The 14,093-nt window shown below is 31.6% G+C and overlaps 1 protein-coding gene across 1 annotated transcript in view; it reads left to right on the plus strand.

The window, feature by feature from the left end:
• Window positions 1-14,093, plus strand: part of LOC129216526 (integrin alpha-PS2-like) — a 139,801-nt gene that overhangs the window by 70,537 nt on the left and 55,171 nt on the right. Inside the window, exons 3-4 of the mRNA XM_054850741.1 lie at window positions 1,975-2,081; window positions 6,776-6,896. Of these exons, the coding sequence (XP_054706716.1) occupies window positions 1,975-2,081; window positions 6,776-6,896 (228 nt within the window). The remainder of the gene's footprint in view (window positions 1-1,974; window positions 2,082-6,775; window positions 6,897-14,093) is intronic.

A 14,093-nucleotide genomic window follows, 5' to 3' on the forward strand; every position in this document is an offset into this window, starting at 1 on the left:
TGAGACATAGCGCAACATAACCACAACAAGCAGTCTTGATTGCTGACTCAGAATTAAGTGAAAATCTTCCAACCTAAAGAATGAAGAATTTTATTGAAATACTGAAAGTTAATTCTAAAATACTCGTAGTATTTCTTAAAATTCATTTTTTTTATCAGTGGAGGACTTAATAAACACTCGGCAGAAAGATTAACAACGAATTAGTGTCTTATTAGGAAATGAAGAAAAAAGTTAATTAGGGGTACAGTTATGTACAACCGTTGTCTACCTCGTGGTATCTTTGTGATAATAATTGACAACTCAAAAAAATTGAGTTAACCATATGAAACTTAAATCATTTCATTTATTTCTTTTTGAAGTGAACTTCTATTGGATCGATGAGAATGAAATTTGAGCATGCTACGGAAATCATGCATCGGAAGTGCTGTTTGGATTGACGTCATAAATTGGAGCTGCCGGAATTGCTTTATAGTCCATCTAAGCAAATTCTACAAGAGCCTACTTTTTTATCTTTTTAGTTATTACTCGATCCAAACATTTATCATGCTTCTGAAAGCTCTTTTTCTACTAATATAACGTAAGAACAAACGTTGTTTTTCCAGAAGATAATACGGTAGTGTAACAATATAAAAAAAATATCTAGATAAGTAGCAATCGAAAGAGCATGTTAAAGCATGTTTTTGGATGCATACATTATTTTTCCTGGTATCCTTCTTATTGAAATGATTTTTAGATGTCTTAAAGTCAGCCAACATTTTTAGAAAAGTCGCTAAATTTAGCTAGTTTCAGTGAAAAATGAAAGACATCTTCCATAAGATTTGCAGATAGATGTTCTGTCGTGTGCAGAAGGTGAAGTTGTGTGGAAACTTTTCTTTTCGATCAAGTCGTTAAATTTGTTCTTTTCTTGAAATGTCGGCGTACTTTAAAGCCTTACATTTCGATAACGGGGAGACGAGGGCAAATAATTCATACTTTAAAAAGTTTTGCCCTGCTGTTTCAATAGCTAAATATTTATATATTTTTTTCATTATGACACAAACATTGTGGTTCCCTGGTTATGATTTAGATCCAAGATATATAGACACTCTTACCATTACACTACTGGCGTGTATTCAAGGCTGAAAAATGTTTGCTTAGTTTTTATTATTATAATTTTAATGGATGAAAACATACGAGAAAGTATCAGTCAGACGATTCAATAAAAAATGCATTTTAATCTTCCTTTTTCCTTATTTAAAAGCTCTGGTAAATTAATCTCCACCAGTCATACATTGCATGCATAATTTCCGTTAGGTATTGAAATTTCAACCTCATCTAACTAAAAATTCATCCAAATCAAATATTTAAAAATATATATGAGTTTAAGAAGTATAACTTCTGAAGAGTGTAAAACAAACACTTTTTTTTCTCTCTGGGCACACGAGGCGTTCCAAGTCTCTGACTCTCGTTTGCCTCTCTACAAAAAGTATTGGAAGAAAAAGGTAACGTTCCGAGTCTACTATTCTCTTTGAAAACCAGTTCACAGCGTTCATTTTTCAATTTTACCTACAGCTCACTGACACCTTTTCTTCTTCTTGTACAATTACTTACTTATATTGGTGGAGAATTGATTTTTCTGATACATATTGAATCACTAAAATGTTTAACACCTTAGTACGGCAATACGTTGAATATGTATCGCACTAAAAAGCACTTAATCTGAGTATTAGGCATAATATCCAATCGCACAATAACAATCAGTAATCAGATTGGAATAGTTATTTATTTATATTTTTCAACACTTACCTTTTTTCGGTGAGACATTGTTTATGATACTGACAGCAGACTTTTTTTCGCAGTTTTTGCTAAATGGTTCAAAATTCTTATGTGTTTCTGTTTCTTGAAAAACTGGAGAACTCTTAAATTTTTGTTCTCCTCTAATTGCATATTTTTGAGCAAAAACTGCGAAAATTAAGCCTCCTTTATTTTTGAAAGGTCCTGGAGTTATAGTTATAAGAGGTCAAAGGGAAAACATGGATCAAAAGTCATATCAATGGTTTGGAGCAACTGTTCACAGTTCTGGAGAAAATGGAGCCATCGTGGTATGTATTTAAATTTGTCATGGAAATGTATAATAATTATGCGTCATTGTTACGTGCACAAACCAGGACTGATTTTTCTACCCTTTATTATTTTGTAATTACTTTTTTTTTTAGAGTTAGGAGAGGTAAAATGAAACCTCTTAAAGCTATTTTTAACACACTAATTCATTTGCAACCATCAATTGACAGTTAAATCGTAAAACTTGCACTGAATAGCAAGCAACTCGAAAGGAATTTCATACAGATTTTAGGATAAATGTAAATGAATTTGAAAAAATAATAACTGTTAACACAGAAGATAAGTAGTGCTTTCTGATCTCTAAAATCTGGTTGAGATTTTAAATCTTTTTTTTTTTTTTTTTTTTTTTTTTGAGGCTAGGCATAATTTTCCCTACTGCATTGAAATGGCATAGCTTACCCGCATTACTTAGGTGACCGTAGCTCTACAACATGCTTGCTGATTATTTTGATATACAGGTAGTTATCAAAATAATGGAAACACCTGTGAATTAAAGTAACTTTTTTGAATGTGCTTCGTAAGTAATAAAGAATAAAACTAGATATCTGTTTTTTTTATGATTAGCAATGTACATATTCTTGCAGTACATGGTGTCTCAATTGAAGTTCTGGAAGTCTTGTATTTTTTTCAAGAGCGTGAAATGTCGGACCTCTCAAATTTTAAAAGAGGACAAATTGTTGGAGCACGTCTAGCTGGAGCAGGGGCAACTGAAACATCTCAACTTTTTAGCGTTTTTAGAGGTCATGACAGCATAGACACAGTGCAGTAAGACAAGCTCGGTAAAGAAAAATAGAGTGGGCGGAAAGAGGAGCTCGGTGAAAGAAACCGACTCGTATTGAAGCGGATTGTAATGTCTCAAAATCGAACAATAGCAACAAAAGTGACCACAGAACTCAATCACCATCTGGATTTACCAGTGTTAGTGATTACAGTCAGAAGGCACCTTTATTAACAGAATATTTACGGCAAAGTAGCGATTTCCAACTCACTTATCACAGAGTGTTTCCATTATTTTCATAACTACCTGTAGCTTCGGCAACTACTTTTTTTACAAGTAAAAAATAATAAAAATTTGTATAAAATGTTGAGCAGTTTAATACAGAATGTGTGTAAATGTTCTCTCATGAAATAAAAGGCTAAAAGTGAGACAAATTTAGGTTAATAATAAGTGAATTTATTACTAAATCCATGCTTTGAAACGGATAAGCACAACAAATTCTTTTAAACTACATTTTAAAATGTTGTTGTCCACGGTAACTGAAAGATACTCCTTCATTTTTTTTTAAAGAAATACATAAACCCCTATGAACTTACCATAATTTAAAGAGAAGTGCGTGTTATAGCACTAATAAAAGTAAACTCACTTCTCATCCTTACTCTTAGAGCAGATGAAGAATGTACTACTCAGAAATTGCTTTTTAGTAACTAGTGTTCAATATTCTTAATCTTGTTCATATTTATTCTCACTTAACTAAAGTTCTTTTTTTTTAATTTTACATAGGTGAAGTAATTAAATCAAATAATGTTTTCACGAAATTTCCCTTCTCCCTTATTCAACTACAGCAAAAACATTGAAAAAGAAATTGAAAGGAATCCCAAGAAATGAAGTACCGCCTTATTGTTCAGTTTTTCATTTACCAAATCAACGAATCTAAACATAGATAACAATCCTTTCAATCCAATCAATTAGTTTTGAAAACTCTTATTTTATTATCAGGTTTATGGTTGAAAAATATTTACAGAAGCTACGATGTCGGTGATGATGTGAGAAAACATGCCTCAACTAGAATGTGCATTCCCCATAAAGCATTTTGAAAGAGAGATTTGAGAGATAACATTCTCTCTTGAGTGCATTCCCCAAGGAATGCTCATCTCGCAACTAGGAAATCCAAAGATGTCCTCAACTATCGCGGAAGCTTTGGTTGATGTTTAAATTTTTTTTAAGATAGGAAAAGGAGTTTTTGAAAATTGCATTGTTTTTATTATACTTAAACAAGTATTTTTCAGAAAACAAACTACTAACTTCTAACTACTTCTTAGGAGTCTTAATAATTAAATGTATTCCTGCAATTCAGCAAATGAATCAAACTTCCCTTTCATGGAAAAACTTTTAACTATATAAGTACATAAAATATAAATTAAAACAATTCGCAACTCCAGCGCTCGATTCACTACCATGCGGTGCTTTACAAAATTAAAGAAAAAGGTAAAACATTGCGTTCCACGTGTGTCTGTTGGTAAACATAGCCAGCTTGTTTATGAGTATTTATAACGCATTCGTTGTGTCTTAGATTGCCTTCAGCAACAGAAATTGTGTCGTCCCTTAATAGCATTCTCGAGCTTATCAAAATAATGCTAGTTTTCATTATTTTCTTCTAAAAAGTATGTTGATTGTCGTAAATGGCGAAAGCGTAAACGCAAGAAAACTCTGGATTAACAAACTTCGCATTTGCATGCGAAAAAAATGCTTGTCTGTTCGAAGCATTTTTTTTTAAAAGGATAACGTTATACCAGTATTTTTTTTTTTTTTTTTTTTGTGGGAATTTGTAAGAATAGGTTTTTTTTTTCTAATCTTAAGCTCGAAAGAAGGATTTAATAGCATTAGCAGAAGAATTAGAACTTACCTCTCCATCTAGTTTAAAAATAATTAATTTAACTAACCTTATTTTACTGCAGCAAGCAGCATTTAGTTAGAATGGACAGTATGCAAAATATTTTCTTGAATGTATTATCGCAGAGCGAAATGAAAAATGTTTAACCGAGAAAGAACGTTTAGAATGTCAAAAACAAAAGCTGAGAATTTTCATCACCAACTTTACTTGACTGCTTACATAATGAGCTGAAGAGTTCCGCTAAAAATTTGTTTAGGGTTATAGTTTTAGTATTGTGCGAGCTAAGTGCCCTTGGCGAGATTCTGCATGTTAGTTAAACCATTTTTATTTTTTATCATGAGTGGAATAAAATGGTAGAAAGATTACAGAATTCGATAAGTATAAAGAAATAATGGTAGATCAATTGAAAAGAAAACTACCACCATATATCCGTGAGAATTTTGTTGATGGTTTGCATAGCATGACAGCGTTAAATCATAATTCAGAAATTAGAAAAATACGAAACAGAAAAATTTTAAATTAACCGATTCGACAATTTGCGAAAAATATAACAACTACAAATGCAAAACAATGAGGGCTAGCCAAACAAGACAAAGAAGTATCATCTTCCTCTTTTGATAATAATTCGTAATGTCATATAATTAAATTATCTAGCATTTAATGTTATTCTTGTCAGTTTTATGACCACAATGAAAATGCAGTTAATATCGAATTCAGCATCGTGGAAATGGCTGCTTAGAACTACGAACTATGTAATTTGCATTAATTTCTGACATTCAGTAATGCTTCTAGAATTATCATTTCTTTCTACGTGGGCTATAATATTCACAAGACTTCAAAAATTAATTTTAAAAGAATAAAGCAAAATAATCATGCATACAAACAAAAACTACTAAGGCTTATTAGCGTTTTCTACGCTACAGCGTGCGTTTGTTTTACCTTTTTCAACCGCCATTAGACTGGCTGCAGTGCCCCCATAGTTTGTTGGAATTGCGAATTATTTTTTGCTAATAACAGGCGAGAAAAACAACATTCGCTCACCATTAAAATATTTCAACAGCTCCATCTCATTTCTTTTGTCGTTGCCATTAAGAAAAATAGATAGCGCAGACGATAAATAGATTAAATTTTACAAAGAAATATAAACATTGCAGACGATAACAAATAGACAAATTTAAATGTAAAACACAGTAGACGATAAATATTTTTAAAAATAAAACAGAATCAATATATGCCTTTGGCGATTTTGATAACCTCGATTTAACGATTATCAAGGGACTGGAAAAAAATTTCGTTAAATCAAGAATATCGTTAAATCGAGGATTATCAATATTTATTGCATAGTCAAATTCGGATCAGTGAAATGTATCGTTAAATTGAATTTATACATAAAGCACGGTATCAGTTCAAAACAGCAATAACGGCATTTTATACACTTGTAACTGAAACTGATCATCGTCTCAGCATAGAAAGCATTATTTTTTCATCGTGTTAAAATCCATTGTCGAGCGTCCTTGCTAGTTGTGTCAGAAAAAAAATCTAAATCGTATTAGAAACATTTTGTTGCACTTAAAACTATGTTTACTAATTTTTTTTTTCTTATCGAATTTTTTCAAAAGAATATAGCTTACCGAAGATTAAGAAACTACATTTGTGATACAGATACTTGTACCTGGTTACACTTTTTATCTAAGTACGAGCCTATTTTACAAGTATCCTAAAAATTAAAACAAAATTTTAAAAACATTATCAAACGTATTAACAAGTGTTTTTTCACCATTTCATTAAGACTGCTTCAAGTTTTTTTTTTCTCACTATTATGCATTGTTTTCATGTAGTTTTAATCCTTGTTTTCAACGATATTTACGTTCTTGATTTTTTTAAAAAGGATTAAGTGTTTTATACATCATAAAAGTTTATTTTTACTTTGAAAAATTCCTTCGTGAGCAGTATTTTGAAAACACTCGCTGTTTTATGATACCGAAGTAAAATAAATGATTGATCATGAAAAAAAATTTTCACTTTCAAAAAATAATAAGTGTAAGTTAGAGTTCTTTTTTTAGGCTTGTGCTCCGAGGTATGTTTATTACTCCAGCAATTTGAAGAGGCGAGAGCCCGTAGGAACTTGCTGGGTCGTAAGGGGATCCTTCCAGAATTTCCAGGAATACTCACCATGCAGAACGAGTAAGGCCATTTTTACTCTCATAAATTTAGTTTCTTTTACAGCGTAGTTACGTACAGATGCCCTCTATTGCAAAAAGTGGAAAGCGCCATAAAGTGATAGCAGGTGAAAAAAACAACATTAAGCTAAAATTTTAAGACCTTTATGTCATTCAATTAAGTTCCATAAAGAAGCTACGAGACATGTGAATGGGGCTGTCGACATTTTTTTTTTTACCAGAATGTAAACTGAAAACTTGCCCTTCCGTTTGTCAGGCAACTTGAAAAAACACATTGCAAAGTATAAACTGCATCATTTAAAGTACTACCGAAAAAAAATGTGACTTTCAACAGTTTAATAGTTGCTTTTCGAGTTTGTTGTATGAAAAAAAAAAACAAAGAAACATTTTCCATTTTATAAATGGTTTTATTTTACTTGCTCTGTCTTTCGCGTGCTTTTAGTTTATTGGTGGTGCTAGCTTTTTAACCAATGACAAAAACAAAAATAAACAGCATAAATTATAAAGTTAATTGTTATTTAACTTAGTGAAATGATATCAAAGCTGAACTTAAATAAGCATAAAAATGTGTATAATCAATTGAAACTTTACAAACATTGAAAACAATTCAAGTTTGTCCGCCTCCCCTTCTTTTTCTTTCGATTGAAGTCGTCAACTTAAAAACATTCTTTTACACCATACCCTTGATTCACCGTATTCACAATTTAAGTAATCTGTAGGAGGCTCTTCAATCTCTGACCAATGGCTGCTGAAAGAAGTAAAGTGAAATTCCAACTACTTACTAAGAATATGACCTGAAAATGAAACATCTGCTTCGTCCGCGCAAAATTAAAACGTTTTCCGCCTTTGGTTAACTTTTTAAATCACCGTCAAGTGGGGTATTCCTAGTTCAATTCCTAGAACTGAGCATACTTGTTTAGCATGCTGCTATTATACTTGCCCTGTCTAAGATGGGTGGGTCAAGCGTTATAATCAATGCCAAAATCCAAAATGAATAATAGCAACTATAAAGTTAAATTTATAATAATTTAACAAATTGATTTCAACGCTGAAGAGAAAGCACAGATTTTTGTGATTTTCATCTTTTTTAACTTTATAAACTTTGAAAATAAGTCAGGTTTTTTGAAATCTTTAGCTACTTATGTCATTATAAAAAGCATTTTTAAAAGCTTTTCTTTCTTTTTTTTTTTTTTTTTTTGCAATATTTTTTAACGTTTTACCAGGTATCAAAGAGATTTTTGTATTTGTTAAACCTTGAAGGCATAATCTATAACACTGAAAACTTTTTACAGTTGAGGCACTGAGAAGCAAAGGGACGTAAGAGGGTATTTTTGAGTTTTGATTAAAACGCATTTAACTACAGTGCTGGCCAAATTATTAGTCTAAAGAGTTTTTTTTTTCTTTGTTTTTTGTACACTATTTGTACTAAAATACTATTTATTTTACTGTTAAAGTACGGTACATATTGTACACTGATTATTACATTATTTTAACATAATTAAATGTTTGCAGGTGGCAGCACTGTCTGCTTTGTTTATGTTCTTTGTTTATCTACCTACCAGGAACATAACCTCAATCAGCTTAAACAGTTCACTAGTTCTTTTTATTAGTGTGTTCTGTTATATTTAAAGTTAGTTTTAGGTAATTAGTGAGTATGTGTATATGAGTATATATAATAGTATAACAATTTTTACCTCCTTTTTTAAAAAGTTAAGAAATGGTGTAAACATTGTGAAAAGTATGTCAAAAAGACTTAAAATGCTCAAGAACAAGGGAATGCATACCAAATATTAGATAATTATTTCACTGTCCGTTAATGTGTCTATAGTTATGTAATCAATAAAGAATTTGCTTTTAAAACAGTCTTAGTCTAATAATTTGGAGTATATAGAATAGTATAACAATTTTTACCTCCTTTTTTAAAAAGCTAAGAAATGGTGTAAATCTTGTGAAAAGTATGTCAAAAAGACTTAAAATTCTCAAGAACAAGGGAATGCATACTAAATATTAGATAATTATTTCACTGTCCGTTAATGTGTCTATAGTAATTGTAATAAATTGTATTTCTCTCCCCAGACAATTTCTTAAACTAAATATTCTGTTTGTGATGATAACTTAACTTATCTATAAAGGTAGTTCAGCTTGACACCAATATGTTTGGAGATTTCGTTGTAGATTTATGCTTCAGATTTATTGTTTATTGTCGAGCTGAGCTTGTGTGGACTATGCATTAATACTTTTTATTAATATCAATACTTACGAAATTTTAGTTCCTACTTTAAATGCTAATACTTGATAGTTTTGTTTCAAACTGCGCTTCTGTTATGTTTAATACACCGTTTAAATTTGCCCTGAGTGTTTTTTTTTTATTATTAAAAAAAAGTTTACGTTTTACATTTTAATAAAATTGTTGATTTTTGCTTTGCTAGAAGTTAGTTGCAGACAACAGTCATAGAGAGAGAAATTAAAAAAAAAAAAAACGGGGAGGGAAAAAAGCGTATTTAGCATCATTGGTTCAAAGCAGGCTTTTAAAAAAAACATCACTGTATTTGCTAAATGTAAATTGAATGTACGATATCAAGGATATTTGCAGATCATTTTTCAGAAACAGCCTTCAGTAGAAGATATGTTTTTCTTCTGAGAACTTTTACAAATTTAAAATAAAAACAAAGGCAGCCGTCTAAAACGGAAAGCCTAAAATTGGAATGATTCTTTCCCCGTTTAGTCCTAATTACTGCGTGAAGAAATACTGCAGGCCATACATGTCTCGTAACAATACCTTGAAACAAACCTTTGCCGCAAGCCGACTTTGTAAGAAATGTTTGACAATTAACTTAACGAGGGGTTTAGCGTGCTTTCGGCGAAATTTTGCTCAATTGGGTTCCATGTTTTCCAAAATTATCTAACACAAGCTCCGCTTCATTTACTTGTTCACGAAAACCTATTTTTTTTAATAATCTTCCTGCTGTGTCTTTTGCCACTTTAATGAGGGCCACGTTTTCGCCGCATTCGAATGATTTTTTTTTTATACTTACGTCATAAAATTCGTCACCGAAGAAGCGGAGGAAACTCTATATACGTTTGTGATCTATCAGGAGAGGGAGAAAAATGTTTGCGTAGTTGTTTTTCTTGGAAGAGACCTCTTGACTATCTGGATAATGTCTCATCCATCACTTTTTCTCAGTTTTCCTTTTATGTGAAAAGTTTATTTTTACATTCCACATTACTATCAGTAATCTTACTAATGAGCTGCTGCCTGATTGATTCTTTTGAGTAATAGGGAGAGATAATGATTACCTAAAAATAAAATTATGTTCAAAAAATGAGAAATATATTATATTTCGGAAGCAAGGAGTCTGCTATAAACTATTCAATCACGCTTATCGAAATTGCGTAGATAATTCAGCAAAAAAAAATTTAAAATATCCATTGTTGCATTTTCTTCTCGAATGAACTTATAATGTTCAACATTAAACCAAGTTGAGCTGCAATAAAATGAAACTAGCTATTTACATCTTACCACAACAACACGTGACCATTTTCAGTGACGTTGCTATGCCATTCCACGAAAAACTCGCCATTTTGTCCACACTTAACAGCTGATGCATTTCATTAAAAAATAATTGTTTTAAAAGTTAATGACCGAAATAATTTGCTTAGAAATCATTTAAAAGTTTCTGAATTCTTAAGCAACAAATATTGTTTATTACCCCCTTTAAATTATTATTTTTTATGAATTATATGAGCTGTCATGTACGTAACAAAATGCCCGTTTTTTGTCCTGTTCAGGTTTTTTGTTAGGATAATGGTTATGAGATACACTTATTCTAATGGCTTGAATGAAATTCTGTGAACTTCTTTCTTTTTTTTTTTTTGAAATTTCTCGATAGAAATTACTTGCAAAACTCTACATACTTAAAGCTGAAATAAATTTACGAGTCCTTCCTTTTGACACTTTCATGTGTCATTATGCAAACCTTTTGTGCGTCTACGTATACAGTGTCGTAGTTGGGGAAAAAATGGGGGGAGCGTACCTCTTTTTATGGGGTAGGTGTCATTGTTGACGAATTTTTGTCACGTCAAAGGAAAAAAAACTCAGTTATATTACTTATGCCTCTTCAATTCAAAATACAGACGTTCATTATTTTTAAGAAGGTGGTTTGAATATAATTAATTTAATTTTGCATCATTTTTAAAACAGTACGTCAAATGTATCGGGAAACGGCTTCCTCCCGAGTTCCTTTCCAGCTGCAGCACTGTCTACGTGTCCTCGGGTGTCGCAAACTATTTTTCCACCCCAAAAGATCGTCACCTGTATTTTTTTCACTCAATTTCCTAATGTAATTGTTATTCTTATTTTTCTATTTTTCACTATTACTTTTGTCTTATTTTACTGTGGTTGAAATTCTGATTCACTTTACATTTGCTGGTATGCTGGTTTTAGAACACTTGCGGTTGTCAGTGCACTTGAAGCTGAATACTTATAAACTTCGCCGTATTTGTAAATAAAAATAATACTATAGTTACTCTTCTACTCAGACTTACGATTTTTTCCAAGTTAAACATGTGTTAAACCACCATTTTTGCAGTACTGAAACTACTTACTGTTATTGGAAGAGAAGTGGGCAATTGAAAATGACTAAAACTATCCAAAACTATTCATCACAGTTAAAAAAATAAATGATGTACATTCTTACAAGAAATAGACAATGCAAGGTACGAAAATATTATAAATTTCATTGATAAATAACTTTTTTAACGAAATCAATAATTAAAATGTTTTGTTTCAAATGTGTTTCTAGAAAAGAGATGAGCAAAAAAATACTTCGCATTTTGGCTTGATCTTAGTCACGTTATTAAGATAATTTTAAAATAGGAAACATGTTTCCATAATTCTTTAAACATTTCAACTCTGAGATTTTCTTTTGATGTATATTAAATAATATTTAATACATCAAATGTTATATATTTTATTTTTAAAAGTAAATTTCCCATACAATGCGTTCAATATTTGTATTAGTCTCTAAATGCATATATCAGCTAACTTACCTTTCCATATACCGCAAAAATATAAATGAGTTGTTTCTGAAAATTCTATGAACTTCACTTTTACATACGACATGAAGAGTTTTTTTTTTTTTCCAGGATGAGGAGAGGGGGGAGTGGCACCCCAAATTACTGTCCATGGTGCTACATCCGTGCTAAGAACGATATTAGTTATACTCTCAATTTAAAGAAATCTTGTTACTGTTTTTATTGCCTGATACTTGCTTATTCATTAATTTTTACATCAACAAGACTAATTAATTGCACAATCAGTGATTGCAAAACCTGCGTTCTGGTGTACCGAATACATATGTTTCGTGTTATTTCGTAATTTCATAAAAACCGGTTTTTTTTTTTGCAATTTTTTTTTCAATTTAATAGTTTATAATTCAACTTTTCATGCATCTGCTCTAATTTTAAATGAGTTTTTGTTTTCATGAATGAAATTATCAAAATCAACCATTTAATGATTAAATTGGTTTCAAAACCAGAATTAATAGCGATTCAATTTTGATTACTATATGGTCTGATAATTCACGTTTTAACGTTAAAAAACTTTAAAAAATTCTTTACTTTTCACTCTTATCCATCATAATGTCATACTTTTTATTATTTTATTAAAATACTGCAATGGTACTTTTTAACCTTTATTTTTGTTTCTAATGTTCTAAATTATTGTTATACTTCTCTTACTTTTGATGTTTTTTTTATTTCCTTTTTCAAAAAAGGAAGTTTTTTTTTTATTAGACACAAAAAGAAACTCCCTATGCACCACATAGTATCACATAGGGCCCGAAGGTAAGAGGCACAACAGTACAAAATACACAAAATGAAATGAGCACAACATACAAACAATTAACAACGAATAGAGGAGAAAAACACACACACACACACACATACAAAAAGGTCAAACAACTGAATAAAAAAAACGTTTAAAAAGAGAAAAAGTCTCGACACTCTGAACCAGAGCAGAAGGAACAGGAGGCCAAGAAACGGACAACTTCCTCAGCTCCCGCATAAGAATTTCTCTCTGGGGGTTAAAACGATTGCAACAAAACAAAAAGTGTTCAGGATTTTCAATATCCTGTCCACAATCACACACGTTACTAGTAGAAATATTAAATTTATACAAGTGCTCTTTGAAATTACCATGCCCAGTAAGAAACTGAGTGACAAAAAAATCAGTTTTGAGATGTTGCCGTTTCAATCTAAAGAAAATAGTGGGAAGGAAGCGCTTGGTCCATTTTCCCTTATTTGAAGACAGATACTCTGAATTCCAATCCTTAGTAGCTTTCTTAGAGTAGAACAGTTTCCAGAACGAGGGAGGATTAGCTACATATAAGGAAAAAGGTAAACGAGTAGCCTCTTTTGCTAAAGCATCAGCTCTTTCATTTCCTCGAATTCCTGAGTGGCCTCGCACATGGGTAAAATCGACACAAATATCGTGTGAATTAATATTGCTAATAATACTTTGAACTTCCACAATGAGCTTTTCAAAACTTTTGACATTCAAAAGAGAAAAAAGAGAGGAAAGAGAGTCATTGCAAATCAGTACTTTAGCTCCAAGAAAATTCGAGACGTGTTTCACTGCGAGATTTAAGCACAAGAGCTCGGCTTGGAAAACGGAACAGTTGTCACAGATACGGAATTGATGAATGCAGAACTCAATCTCATGCTGATACAAAGCAAATGCTAGTCCAACTCTCTCATTGATCTTACTGCCGTCTGTGAAGCAAACAAAATCATAGTTGTTCAAATTAGTGGCATTGAAATCTACAAGTGAAATAGACACTCTTTTAGAGGGATGAGGAAGATCGGAGGAAGAGAGAGTACTATTTAAGTGAACATCCCGAACAGAGCGGAGATAAGCATCTAGAGCAAGCATCGTGTTGCAAATGACTATGTCCAAAGGAGGCACACCGGCCAGAGCAAAAATGGCTTCGTAACTCACCGTTCGGTAAGCTTTGACGATTCTCAAAAGGACTCTTCTCTGCAGTTTTCTGATTTCTTTGCGATTTATTTTCTTTTTTAAACTGTGCCCCCAGATGCATGAGGCATAAGAGATAACCGGCAGTAGCCCTTGATTATAAATGAGTTTCGCAGTATCCATGGTAATTCCATAGTTGTTTCGACAAATGCAATAAAATCCACAAAT

This window comes from Uloborus diversus, chromosome 2 (assembly GCF_026930045.1).
Source record: "Uloborus diversus isolate 005 chromosome 2, Udiv.v.3.1, whole genome shotgun sequence".
NCBI classification, from domain to species: domain Eukaryota; kingdom Metazoa; phylum Arthropoda; class Arachnida; order Araneae; family Uloboridae; genus Uloborus; species Uloborus diversus.